The sequence below is a fragment of the Balaenoptera physalus genome (assembly GCF_965194825.1).
Source record: "Balaenoptera physalus genome assembly, chromosome: 14".
NCBI lineage: Eukaryota > Metazoa > Chordata > Mammalia > Artiodactyla > Balaenopteridae > Balaenoptera > Balaenoptera physalus.
The window spans coordinates 46598953-46613546 of record NC_138893.1 but is presented as its reverse complement, the minus strand read 5'-3'; the positions used below and the strand labels follow the sequence as shown (position 1 = coordinate 46613546).

The window sequence follows — 14594 nt, the reverse complement described above, 5'->3', positions numbered from 1 at the left end:
CCAAGTCAGGCATCATTTGGAACAGTGAGGTAGCCACAGAGACCGCCCCCCGCCCCCCTGGAATGTCTGGGCAAGCATATAATAAGTTATCAGAGAAAAGAATGTAGCAAACAGACATACTCATATGTTACCGTGGACATGATCTAAGTTCCTTTCATGGTAATCTGGAGGTGCTGGGGGCGAGAGACTGACACGGAACAGGTCACTGCAGACGAGGTAGTCAGGGTAGACTTCTTGGAGGAGGCAGGTGTTTCAGCCAAGTCAAAAACTCTATATATCGTATTTGGATTGACAGAAGAAGAAGTTTTGTTCTGGATATAAAGACCTTCCAGAGACACATAGGAAAGAACAGGCCTACTCTTTACACAGGAGAACTCAAAGAGTTTTGTTTTCTTAAGGAATTTGCCTTCAGACGGAAGCTTACGTTTCGTTTTTATCCAAAAACAATATAATCCTTTTACTAAACACTCAGGAATAGAAAAATTCATTTACTACTTCGACATCTTAACAGAACTTTTAGTGCTTTGTTTTATTTTTTTATTTTTATAGAGTTGTAACCAAAGAAATGTGAGGTAATAGATCAGGATACAGCTGCCGTTAAGTGTTTTTCCATGTTGCCTCCCTGTACTAATTATCATCTTAATGGTAGTATAACCATTATTTACTTAACTTTTTAGAATATTTGAGTCTTTCCCATTTATTTGACATAAATAATGTTCTGAGTGTTTCTTCCTCCATATGGCTTTTCCTATATTTTGGATCATTTCTTTAGGACAAACACTCCAAGTTACAGTTACTGAATGAAGGGTCTGAATATTTTTATGACCTTCCAGTAAGTCTTTTGAAAACCAAATCGGCAATATGTATCCATTTTTAGTGCTGCCAGCAACAATTGAGGAAACCTCTTAATTGAAGCCTCACCAGTATTAGCTACTGTAACTTAACAAAAAATCCTGCTTTAGTAAGTGAAAACAAGAGCTGCTTTGCTCTTTGTTTTTAATTTGCCTTTTCCCATGTTTGTTTATAACTTCCTATTCTTCATTTGCAGCCAGTCTGTTCATGTTTTAGCCAGAAGCTCTAGTCCTCTTAGTGTAGAAAAATGGAAAATATGGGAAGAGCTTTTGCCAATATTGCCAGCAAACAGTATTTTGAAAATCACTTGTAGTAGTATTTTAGTTTCAGTACAAATGTATATAAGAGCAGAGGAGGAAGTAAAACTAATAATTCTCTACCTAGCAGTTCGAGGGGAAAACAGAAAAGAAGCCTGGATATATATTGGAAACTGTGCCTTAAATGCTGCATTTAGAAAAATGTATAGTCCATATCCTTGTTATTGACTTGGGGAAGGCTGGCTCCTCCAGGACCCCATTCTTTGGTCTAAACATCTTTGCAGGTAACCGGCATCCCAGAAGAGCAGATCCTAGTTGCCGTGTTCCCTGGCCTCCCCACTTCCGCAGAGCTCTTCATCCTTCCCCCCAAGAACTTGACAGAGAGGAGGAAAGGCAATGAAGGGGACCTGGAACAAGTAAGTGTAAGAAAACTAACTTAGTAGGAGACTTGTCTCCACCTCATAATCAAAGGGGACACAAAGTATTTCCAGCCAAAAAGTGAGATGAGCCCTTTCCTGTGGGTCCATCAGACTGTCACTCTTTGTCCAGCACCCAGGGCTTTGGAGAGCAATCAGCCTTACCTAGAATAAACACAAATGCATAAACACTGGAGCATTCAGCTACACGGGAAGGAAGAGTACCCCTGAAGTCATTCATTCCAACAGTTGCCATTCCTGCAGCTTGCTCATGTCTCCCACCCAATGACTTGTTCTGGGGAAAAGAGATGGGGGAGATGAAGAGAGGAATTTGAGTTTCCCTATCTATTTCTGGGGAAATGTGCTTCCTGTCTTTAAAGATCCTAGTCAGTAGAAGTTCTGCTTCTAGGAAGAAAATGAACTGCTTTTAAACATGTGTCTTTGGAAAGAGATGGATTGCCTCATCTTGCTTTGACTAAGGAAGCAGCATTCCCAAAAGGGATCGTGATTTACTGTCCTTATCAAATGGCATATAGTTCTTGTGGTCTGCATACTAGCCTAGAAATGAAGTCCGTGGTGGTCCCATGGTTCTCCTTCTCTTCCTGCTCTTGCTGGGGTTCTTAATTGGCTGTGCTTTGCTTTACCCTTCCATGCTCCTGTGATGCTAAGTTAGAAGCAGAAATAAGTGAGAAGGAGGCCGCTAGAAATCAGCATGAATCAAACACATTTGCTCCCATACGAGTTAATCACTGTACAGATGTCTTCCGCATCCCTCTGCTACCCACCTGGCTGTCACCCCATCCCCACGTCCATCCACAGTCCTCTGCGAGCTGCACAGATGCCATCACGGTCAGTTTCTCTGGAAAATGAAGCGGATCCTTGCATTGCAGGGCTGCATATTGAAATTGGCCAGATATAAATTCAGCTTCTCAATGCGTACATCCCTTTTACAAGACCTCTTTACTCTGAAATAGCAAGTGGCATGTGTGAACTATATTTAGAAGCTCCAGTGTCCATCCATTTAGATAAATAGGTAATTACGGTGATGAATAGCAGCTGTGATATTAAGGCGCGTACAGTGAGATAAGAGTTAGGGACAACAGCCTTAGTCTGCCTCAGCTTTCATGTGGGAATTACACAGTGATTAAATCGATGTTACATGTTCCGAGACTTGCTGGGGAAAAGTAAAGAGGAAGAATTATCCCATAAAAAGGAGGCAGCTTCTCCTTTAATGTTTGCCACCCATTGTCTCTAAAAGAGAAACAGCAGAGGAGTGGGCTGGGGTGTATGTGCCTGCTTTAATCCTGGCAGGGGCTTCTCTACCCTGTGCATATTGCTTGTTCAGATTAAAGAACTAACGGTTGGTCAGTTGACTTTCTTTCATTGGGACCCACAACAGGTCTCTCTATGGAAAGTTACACAGGCTTAAAAGGCACTGAACTGGGAGTTGAATGAAACCTCTATATCTGTTGTCAACTCGAATTCACTAGGTTGACTGTGGACACGCCTCTCTCTGTCTCACTCTCCTCTCCAGTATAAGCGAATAATACCAGCTGTGTCCTTGGCTTCCCAGGGCTCTAGGGGCTGGGAGAAGCAGATGGATAAAAATGTTCCAAAATCCTGTCCTCTGAGTGAACGTGGTCATTTCTTGCCTATTGACCCTGGTTTCTTATTCCATGAGGGAGCACGGTCACATGACGTTTCTTCCCATGCAGCCTCTCTCTCTCTCTCTTTTTTTTTTTTTTTTCTCCCCAGATTGTAGAGACGCTGTTTAATGCTCTAAACCAAAATTTGGTCCAGTTTGAGCTGAAGCCAGGGATTCAAGTCATTGTGTATGTCACACAGCTGACTTTAGGTGAGTGCCTGTTGGGATTCGTGGGGTGGGGGTGGTGCTCTGATATCCTGGAGAGAAAAGGGAGGAGATAGTTACCAAACACTTTTCCATAAATGCCCGTAAATGGCTTTGTGTAGTGATGGCAAAGAAAGATTGATCACATCTTTCTTGAGGCTTCCTGTTAAGGTGGCAAGAAGACTTTCTTAGAAGCGGCTTTGCTGTTGAATTCCTGGATGATCTTGGGGAAAAACCTACAATTTCTTTGGGCTTTGGACTTTATTATGTTTTTTTTATCTATAACAGTTGGGGTTATATGAGGTAGTCCTCAGGCTCTCTTAATTTCTATGATTCTCTGATTCAGTGAATCTTGGTTGGGAGACTAGATCAAATAACTTTAAAACTCTCTTTGATTTATAATGTGTAACTCTAAGTAGAAAAAGTGACCAGCTCTAGGCGGTTGATTTGTGAAAGGAATAAAAAGAGGCGTGTCCCATTGGACATCCACCTCTGGCTCTCTGGGGAAGCCTATGTGCTGAACGTTTCTAATTAATAAAAACTTTTCAGATGAGGAGGTCCCAAACGTACCCATCCAGCAGTGTTTTACCACAACAGTATAGAGGCAGAGATTGAAACCCTCCATCAGTGTTTAACCCAGAGTTCCCAATGGGCCACCTATGATCATGTTGACAGGCAATCGGGCTGTCTAAGAGAAAGAACATTCAAGCCCTATTCCTACTCCCCTTAGCTGCGTACAGTTTACACAAGGAGCAGCAAGTTTCCCCAGGCAGAGCAGATCCCGAAGAAGCTGTATAGATCAGGGGTACCATTCTCATCATTGAAGCCAAGCTTCCTCTGCCCAGATAGCATGCAGGGCAATTGGAGGCTGGATATAAGGACGGAGACCAGCTGGCTTCCTTTCTCCAACGGATACTCCCTCCAGCTAATAGCTTCCAAGTGAGCAAGTCTGTTCTTTCTTCCTAGCTCCACTGGTGGACTCCAGTGCTGGGCACAGCAGCTCAGCCATGCTTATGCTCTTGTCAGTGGTGTTTGTCGGCCTGGCGGTGTTTTTGATCTACAAATTTAAAAGGTATGTGCTACCATCACTCAGTTTTAATCGTGGGACTAGATTCATGGGAGCTGATTCCTCCTGTAACCGACATTCCTAAACTCATCCTAAATAGGTGATTTTAACTGTCCCTAAAGCTCTGCTTGGCATTGGCGAAGAACAGGAAAGGTTTAGGGTCAGGAAATAAAGGAGCTTAAGAATCTGAACGCTCTTCAGTTTATAATTATGTTGAGTTAGGAAAATGAGGGGTACCCTATGAAATCAGTTAATTCTCTCCAAGAGAAGTTTGAGGGGTTTTCAAAGCTCACCTAAGTTTCTAAAGTAAGGTCTCAAATATTTAAGAGATCATTTTCTACAACTTACCACCCATTCAGGGTGGTTAAGTGGAGAAAATGCAGCTGAAATCTGGTTATGCATATATGTACACACACATATTTTCTTATCTTCTGTTGCTGATATCCAGCATCTCTGTTTAAATTTGCATGCCAAAATGTACAATTTTATACTCCTCCCTATTTTTCCTGTTTCTAGAGGGAAATTGATCAGGAAAACCAAACCCCACACGTATTCAAAAGTTATTTTTGAAGGCCAGAGGTGGGGTGATGTAATAGGATACTTATTAAAAACAAGAAATTGAAATCAATAATTCTGTACCATTATTTGAATAATGTAATACATCTACCAAGAGGTATGCTGGTTAAGAGTATGAACTCGAAAATCAGACCCAATTTTAACTTTCAACATTTGCAACCTTAGGCAATTGAATTTGCCTCTCTAAGCCCTCATTTCCTAATGTGTAAAATGGAAAAACAATAATACTTTGTAGGTTTGCTATATGTTTTCAAGGTAATAATATCTATATCTAGTACATAATAAAAAATCACAAAAGCTAAGCTACTATAAATAACATGCCTCCCAAACACCTCCTGTGTTACAAACTGGCACATAGTAGGGCTCAGACGTATCAGTGGCATAGAAATGTGCTTCATAGGAAGCCTGGGTAAAGTAAAAATATCATTAATTATTGTCAGATGAGTTTTGGAAGTATAACTTGGTCCTGGGAGTTTTTCTAGACACTGAAGGTAATGCTTTTAGATTTTTGGAAGAGATCAGTGGTAAAGGTGCTTCACTCTCCCTCCCCCGCCCCCAGCCCCCATCAGCTCTCCTCTAGTGGATTTCTCAGGCTTAAAAACACCAGTTTTACTCAATAGACATCTCAGCATTAGCCAAAACAGCAGGAATTCTTAAACACTCTCCACTAGAAGGACAGAGTGGGGTTTACCTTTCTACTCAATTTATAGACCAGTTATGTGAGTTCACGTCCTCTTGGATCAAGATGGGTCAACCCACCTGCCATGTTCCCTTTGAAGAAGGGGAAAAGCCTTCATATCCAATTAGCGAGCAAAGATTCAATATAGAAACAGTCTGGTCAAAGCAACACCCATTTATGGGTGCACTTCAGTTACACACAAAGCACACTTTCATTCATTCAAGGATTTGGTTGTGGGGAAGGCTGGTGGTTGCTGGGACTTGAAGATCAATTAACCCAAATGTATCACCTTCTGGCTCCTAGACCTCCATCCTTGCTGAGGACCAGGGCCAATAGAAGTCCTGCAAAGAGGTATTTATGTCAGGTGTCTCCACATTAAGGCAAGATCTGCCCTGTGACTTAGTTTTCTGCTCTCTTGTAAATGTTGCTAAACTCCATAGACAGTCAACTTACTAATGTCGCCATCTCTTAATGTGCAGACTTTAATACTTGAATCTATGCCAGTTAATGGCATCTCTGAATTATTCTACCTCTGTTGTCCCTAAATATCAGCCAACCCTTTCTATGTCCCTGGCAGGGAATCAGGATACAGGAAACAAATACTAGTCAAACTGGATAAATGGTTTGAGTCAATTAAGAGTAACCAATCATCAGTTACCTTTTCTTTTCTGGTCACCTTTTCTGGAAGTTTTCCTCCCAGTGCCCAAGCCCTTTGGCTGAGGTCCTTTTGGATCTCCCTTTGTTTCTTTGGTCTCCTTTCGCTCCTCACCACCTGGAACCCCAGTGATGGCTCTATGAAGGGTGCATAGCTTGCTGACAAGTAAAGGTCAGGTTCTTATCCATGATTCCTAGAGTCTCCTCTGCTTCTTTCATTTCTGTCCAATAGACCTTTCTGCAAAGATGAAAACACTCCATAATCTATACTGTCCAATACAGTAGCCACTGGTATAGTGGAGAAACTGAATTTTTAATTTTATTTAACTTCAATTAATTTAAATTTAAATAGCTACAGCTGACTAGTAAACACTTTGATGGCACAGGCTAGGGAAAGGGTAATTCTGTTTCTGTTTCCAAATCACTGGCCATGCTGTTTTCAAACCCTGAAACTTTCTCTCTGCCATCTCCAGCATTAATTCATTAAGCCATTAATTTATTCAGCAAACATTTATTGAGCACCTGCTGTGTGCCAGGCACTGAAAACAATCTCAGTGTCCCAAGTGGTCACTTAATAGAGGAAGAATAGAATTATTTAAAGGAATCTTGGGGATCATGGTAACTCTATTCTCCTTCCTCTGTTAAGTGACCACATTTGATCTTATTCTTGGATAGTGACTGCTATTTTGTGATGTCTTAGGGAATATAAAAATCATTTTGAGATGGCTTTTATTTTCTGAAAACTCTTCCTAACAAGACCTTCTTTCTATACTGTAGGTTTATTTTTTCTTATTATCCAAGAAAACTTTTGAAATTTTATATTTCTTCCAGTCTTTTTTCAGTAAGGCTTTCATCACAGTGCGAAGCCTACTTTGCTTTTGCTAAATTCCTCCCACGGACTTCTAATACTTAATCATAGTTGGAACAAACAAATAAAAACTGAAATTTATATAGGTGACTTGGATTGATCCATCTTACTCCTCTTATTAAAACGTACATGAATGAATAGCCCAAGACGTGCCTCTAAATCTCATTTCCCACCTTTCTTATCTGCAAAAGTGGGGTTTAGTCTTGACCTATTGTCTCAACGGTCCTACAAGTGGATGTGTTAAGAAATAAAAAGCAATTTGAAAAAAATTTTAAATGCTGCAAGTTGTGACATAAAATTCATTCCCTTCCAACCATCTATTAAAAATATTGAAAAAATATGCCCGTTTTCAGAGATTAAAATAAAGTGAACAGTCTTTATAAGGGCAAATTTATCCAAATTCTCACAGGTATCAATCATTAAAAAAGCAGGAAAAGGGAGGCAGTGACCTCTGGCTACAGCTCTGAAGTACCCAGACTTGTGTGATCAGGAATGGTTTGACTGCCCCCAGCACCTAATAAATATTACAGTTGATCCCAGCGTTCATGAGTAATATGTACTTTTATGATTAGAAGAAATCTAAGTCGTTAGGCTGCCTTTCTATTTAGATAAGAAGAAAGTGAGGGCCAGCATGAAATTTTAATTACACACATTTAGAGAGCCTGCGGTTTGCTGCCTCACATAGAATCTCTTCACTTAAAGTTCTTGTAAATTATAGTAAGCTGGTTTAGACCAGTAAGAGTCAGGAGGACACCTCCCTTAATGTATGGAAAGCAACCATTAAAAACATGAAAACTGGACATAAATGAAAGGTAGGAACTGTCCATGTTTTAAACATATTTTGGGATCTTTCCTTCCAAATTAGCTATGGAAGACCTTATTTAATGCCTCACATTCTACCTCATTGTGGGGTTGGAGTAGGGAAGGGAATGTAGATGCTTGAAAATACCACTGGTTGGCACTAGGGTAACAGAGTGATTCTGCTTCATACTTGCACAGAATGTTCTGGTTTGGGGTAGGTGTCTGATGTCTCAAGTTTTAATAACATCTATGCCAGTAATCAGCTTCATGAAATGTCTGGACTTCAGACCAATTTCCACATCATTTAGTGAGGTAAGAGAGGGCTCTTCTACCTGTAAAATTCTAAGATAAATATGTGGTCTTTTTGTTTGAGAACATAATATATGAAAATAGAAAGAGCATAGGCTTTGAGGTCATTTATTCATTTATTTGACAAATACTTACTGAACGTAAACCACATGCCAAGCACTGTGCTAAGTTAAGTGTAGAGCAGTGAAAATGGAAAATGTAGACCTTGCAGACATGGGGCTTTTTGTGGGAGAGAAAGACAGACAGAAAACAAGTCCACACACATAGCCTATTCCATCACCCTAAACCAACACCCTATTCGTTTCTTTCATAGACACCATCCCATAATTACATATTTATGACGGGAGAGATTGGGTGGTCAGGAGAGATTGGGTGGAGATTGGGTGGTCAGGAGAGGCCTCTCAGAAGTGACATGTAAGCCAAATTCTGAAGCACAAGAAGGACACCGTCACGAGAAGAGTAGAAGGAGATGTGTTACGGAGGGAACAGTTGATTCAAACCTCGTCCCCAAGGTGGGGACGAGTCTGATGTATCAGAATCTTGAAACTCAAAAGTTTGGGTTTCAGACCAGCAGCATCAGTACCACCTGGGAACTAGGCAGAAATGCAGAATTTCAACCCATCCGGTTCAGGCCTATAGAGTAACAAATGCATTTTAACAAGAACCTGGTGAGGCATAAGCATATTGAAGTTTGAGAAACGCAGGATTAGAAGAAGTCAAAGGAGGCTACAGAAGCTGGAACACAGTGGGTCAGGAGATGATGGAGATGGGTCAGGAGATGAATACTCCAGCAGATTTCAGTTTGAACCTACCTGCTCCTCCAACCTCAAGTCTGTCTGCCTTGTTTCCAAACCTCCTACCTTCGTGTCTTTGAAGGAAGTTATTTAGCTTCTCTTAATCCTTGCCTTGATCCTCTCCACAATCCTAAGAGAAAGCTATTGTTATTCCTATTGAACAGATGAGGAAACTGACTGTGGAAGTATTTAAGATACTTGGCCCATGGATGGTGTTCTAAAAATGGTAGCAATGGCTATAAGTCTTTTATTTCTTGGCTATTCATAAAGAAAACCAATGTGAATTGATGAAACTGATACAAACTTAGAAAAAGCTGTCTTTTCACTATGATACAACCTTATGAGTCTCAAAGTCCAGCTCCTTTGTAAATGTTATAACTGGTAAATGTTTTAAGGGTTTTAGTGCACACTTGGTCGATAGCGTTGCCCTTCTGTTTACACCTGCTGGTTTTGTGCCTCAGAGGAAGGTGCATGCCTCCGGGAGTTCTGTGGCTTACGTCTCCCCTGGGCATCTGGGTCCCTCCTTGTGTTCACTGGCCTCATGGGCACAGTATCTGGGTGGCCAGCCCCTTTCCCTGACACTGGTCCTGTAAATAGCTTCTTCCTCCACCTTATCACCCAGGATTTCCCAGTTGCCCCAGTTGGGCATGCCCCGTGATCGTAATCTGATTTTGCTCTGCCCCATATAGGAAAATCCCCTGGATTAACATCTATGCTCAAGTCCAACACGACAAGGAGCAGGAGATGATTGGGTCAGTGAGCCAAAGTGAAAACGCCCCCAAAATCACACTCAGTGACTTCACCGAGCCCGAGGAACTGCTGGACAAAGAGCTGGACACCCGGGTCATAGGTATGTGTGCTGGTATCACCAGGCTCCTGAGTCCTCTGTCCTCCAGACCCTGAGTCAGCCAGCCTATGTGGACTGTCCTTCAGATGGGACTAGTCTGGAGGGTGGGGGGAGAAAACAGTTGGCTACAGCGACATAATCATGTTTTAAAGTGTCCGCCACCTCTGACCACATGAAATTGGCAGAACTTTTTTCTCTTAGAAGTAGATCAAGATCAAAAGTGCTGGAGTCTGAGTGGGAGAGGGTTGAGGCCAACTATTACTGTTGGACTTTCTCTTTATTTTTTCTATAAAGCAAAAGCATTATACGTCCCAATAATCACGTGAATAGGAACTCTGCCATCAGATAGCCCTGGATTCATTTTCTTGCTCTACCAATCTTCTAGCTCTGGGACCTCTCTGTGCCTCATATTCCTCATCTGTGAAATGGGAATAATAGTATCTGCCTTCTAAGATTGTTGTGATCATGAAATGACATATATCATTAACACAGTGTCTGCCACATAATACGTGTTCAGTACCTGTTGGCTATTAGTATTGTGATCAGCAGAGTATAAGATGGCAAGGTATTGCTCCTACCTTGTGTGCTGGGGTGGGAGATGGCAAACATTAAACATAGGTAAGATAAGCCAGTGAGCTGGTAGGATAGACTACCCAGGTGCCCTATTTCATAAGCACACATTAAGGTGGCTTGGTATTTAGCAATAAATAAAGCACAGACCCACGCCCTTGTGACAGGTACATCCTTACCTCCCTCTGTCTTCTCTCCCCTGCAGGAGGCATTGCCACCATTGCAAACAGCGAAAGCACAAAGGAGATCCCCAACTGCACTAGTGTTTAATACCAACAAGCCACGTGGTCAACCATCTTTCTGACTTTTTATTTTTGATGGTTCCTATTACTCTTATTATGGAAAAATGAAAATGTCTTTTTTACCTTTTGTTTACCAAGGGCCCCTTCATAAATAGCAGGCTTAGCTTTGGTAGGCAAAGGCATTCGTAACTGATTAAAATGAGACACAAAGAATAAATGGCTGTATTTGTGTTAAGGGCAAAGGATGCATCTTCCCATGGCTTTCTTGCTTCATTCTGCCATTGATAGTGCAAGGAATCTTGTTTTCCTTGCGGTCTTTCTCTCCTTTTATTTTTTAAGTTGGGTTGGCTTTCCACTAACCTCCCATCCTCCCCCCCCCGCCACAAGCCCAAATCACCAGTACCCGCCTCCTCCCTCCCAGCACGCACCTAAAACGTAAACCATTTCCCAGTTAGGTCTGCAGGAGGAAGGTTTGTGGGGAGTGAGCGTAGCTGCAGGAAGCGTGCACACCTGTCGGAAGAGGCCCTGCCCCGTGCATGTCCATTGCAAGCTGCAGATGGCTTATTGTATATAGTTACAATGTAAGTAGCTCTTTATTTCCTGAGAAATAATTTAATGTTTAGTAAAAAAGAAAACAGAAAAAGGAAAGATGTGTCTGTTGGCTTATGCACCCACCTTCAGAGCTGCCCCACCCCCAGGCCTGCTTGACGCTGGGTTCCGGATGCTCTCCAGTTGTCTGTCACACTTAACTCTTGCATCTCTATGTCCCTGCCATTGCTGGTTTCTATTTCTGTATATAAAGGGGGGAGGGGGGAGGGCCTCTTTGAAACACCTAGCAAAGGAAGGACGAGAGTGACATCATAGAACGTGGGATTTTTTTTGTCCCATCAGTGATGTGAAAGAAGTTGCCAGATGAAGCCCACTACAGACTTCAAACTGAAACCCAGATGGGGAAACAAGGCTTCCCCTCCACAAGGATGAGGTTGAGGATAGCTGTCGGCCTGAGGTTTTCTCTAAAGAAGCCAGGCAATGGATCTAAAAAGATGACATTCTGTTTTCCAGTTGGATTCCATGGAATTGAATAATGCTTATGGGGAATTCTCTGGCTATTCTTACCCCAGAAAAGTCCCTTGGGCACTAGGTTAAGCCCAGTGAGTGCCTCAGCCTGGGAGAAGTTAGAGGTGGGAGGGAGCCGGCCTTCGTGGAATCCTGTGACGGTGCAAACCCTGCAGGCCCCAGAGGGGTGTAGCCTTTAATGATCTTAGTCAAAGTTGATTCTCGCAAAGCTGTGCCGCCTGCTTGTCAGATGTACACAAGTACACAACTTCCTTAAAGTCAAATGTCTACCTTCAGTTCCCTGAAGGCAGTTCTTGCATCTGGGGCAAGTGACTTTCAAAGCCAGTGTTCTCTTTTCCTGCACCCCAGCCCCTTCACACGGTTCGTGTGTCAGTTCTTTTTAGGAGGGTCACTTTAAGCCATGCTGTAAGCATTGTTTTATTTTCAGGATCAGCCTGAGTGTACTTGTTTTATAAAAATGATACACTGTATATATATATGGGAGAAAAGGCTGAATTTTTTACCTGTTCATTTTTGTGGGATATTGTTCACATCCTTCTCTGTGAGACCCTGAATGTGACCTTGAGAAATCGGACTGGCTACATCATAGATCAGAATTAGGAATATTTCTAAAGATCTTGCTTTTTCGTTTCAAGGGTTAAATGGGGCAGACAATTGCAATACTTGTACTAAACACTGGAATACAAATGCATGAGTCATATCTATATATACAGTATATGTACATATACTGTCCTTGGTTTTATTGTTCCATTTGAATATTTCTACTGTAAAAAAAAAAGACAGTGGTTTTGAAATTGTTGAAAATAAATGTATTTTTGTACATCAAAGCTATATACCTGGCTGAGAGTTCTCTCTCTGGGCGGTTGCCTTGATCTGTTGTATTATTCGACTGTTGCTGCAACAATGCTCCATGGGAGAAAAAAAAACCGACTAGCTTATGACAACAGATATTGATGTTTCGCTTGTGAGTCTTCAGGTTGGCTGTGATTTGGGTGAGCTCAGCTGGGATTGACCAGGTTCTCCTGAGCTAGTTTGGATGCAGGCTTCAGTTGTTTGAAGTCTGCTCCGTGAGCTGTCATCATTCTGAGACCAGCAGCTACCCAGGGCATGTTATTTTCATGGTGGATTACAGAATTCCAAGTGAGGCCAGCAGCATCCTCTATCCTCCAAGGCCTTGGCTCAAAATGGCCCCTCTATTTACTGTCACTGACGTTCCATTAACTAAAGAAAACCATATGGCCACGTTCAACATCAGTGAGCTAGGGGAATAGACTCCGGTGCAAAGCATTACTAAGTTACATGGCAAAAGGTGTGAATATATAATTCCAGTCTATGGAGGGTAAGAAGAATTGAGAACAATCGTTCAACCTGTTCTACCTACTCAGTTTCTGTGACCCCCATGGGGAACTTACATTAGATGGCCCATTTGAATCAGTATCCAAGTTCCCCATCTCAAATGAGCAGAAGTCTTGGTAACCCCAAGGCCTTTGAGTCCGACACAAGCTCCCAGTGAGTGGTAGAGGTGGGACTCCAAATCAGGTCTTAAAAATTTGAACAGGAGAAATGAAAAGAGGAGAAGAAACCAACATGACATATATCCTTTTTTTAAACCTTTTTTATGCTGTTGATGCATGAAACCAGCAACAAATCTCTTTCCTACACCAAGTAAGGAATTTGGAAGGAGGAGTAACTGGCTTTCTTGTACATTAGGTAAGAATGGAATGTGAACTAAGTGCCTAGAATGAGGGCTGCAAGTTAGACGTTTTAATTATTTAGTGTTCAAAATATGTGATAAACTTCCATGGATTCCAGAAACCCAAGAAACCAGAAGTTTTGGTCAATAATTTGCTCCCATATTTTGGATACTGACTGACTATTCTGGAATCATATTTTCTGAACTCAGTTGAAGATATAGGATTAAACAAAGGTGGTTTTCTTTCAGTTTGTGAATGTATTTAAAAATTGTGTATTATTCTTGGTATAACTTTTCTTGACTTATGCTCACCTTTTAAAAAGATTTACATTATGTAAGTACCTTCCTCAAATATTGAGAATGTCACATCGTACCTCTAAAAGAAGCAGTGAGTTTTTGGGTCTAACTCCATTGGTTTATAACATAAAGTGCCTAGACATCTTTAACGAATTTTTAACGGTTTTGAACTTCCCTAATAATGTGAAGTGTCTAGTAGTCCTATCCCAAGTCAAAGGAGAATTAGTTTTTGCTTTCCACGAGATCTGAGTTCTTCTCATGTTAATTTTATGTCCCGGTTGATAAAATTGCTCCACCAGAGTAAAGAGGAAGAAAGTGAAATAAAGTGGTAAAACAGTGTGAGTCAGTGGGTTCATTTGGGCAAAGTCCTGCTATGAATATAGCCTCTGTATCCACCACCAGCATAGGCCTGTCAGATTTCTCAGTAGAAGGCAGGCAAAGGCAGACGGCAGAGGGTGTGATTGGCTTTGTAGCTGGTTCTATGCAGGGTCTCTCACCAGTAGTGAGGACACTGCATCAGAACTGTCTTCTCTAAGGCAATTCTAGACCGGAGAAGTAAGCTTGCAGAAGCATTCTGGGGCTAGAGCCCAGCTTTCAGCATCGTAAGCAGATTCTCTGAGGATTCTCATGTGCACTAAAGTTCAAGAATAACTGCTCTGCCACTAAAAAGGTTCAGGGAGAGTTACGGGTAAAAGTCACCTCCCCTGGCTCCTGTTACCATGATGCAAGGCACCTTAACCTACAGAA

At 41.8% G+C, this 14594-nt stretch overlaps 1 protein-coding gene across 4 annotated transcripts in view; it reads left to right on the top strand.

Annotated features, from left to right (window-relative positions):
• Positions 1-12684, top strand: part of SORCS3 (sortilin related VPS10 domain containing receptor 3) — a 610389-nt gene extending 597705 nt beyond the window's left edge. The window contains exons 23-28 of one of the 4 annotated variants that reach the window (XM_082425088.1): positions 1394-1525; positions 3281-3380; positions 4341-4446; positions 5999-6046; positions 9811-9971; positions 11232-12684. In XM_082425088.1, coding sequence (XP_082281214.1) covers positions 1394-1525; positions 3281-3380; positions 4341-4446; positions 5999-6046; positions 9811-9971; positions 11232-11365 — 681 coding nt within the window. In that variant the 3' untranslated portion in view covers positions 11366-12684. Of the gene's footprint in view, positions 1-1393; positions 1526-3280; positions 3381-4340; positions 4447-5998; positions 6047-9810; positions 9972-10743 lie in introns of all 4 variants that reach the window. The other 3 variants (XM_082425090.1, XM_082425089.1, XM_082425091.1) reach the window with 3 other exon arrangements.
• The last annotated feature ends 1910 nt before the right edge of the window (positions 12685-14594 follow it).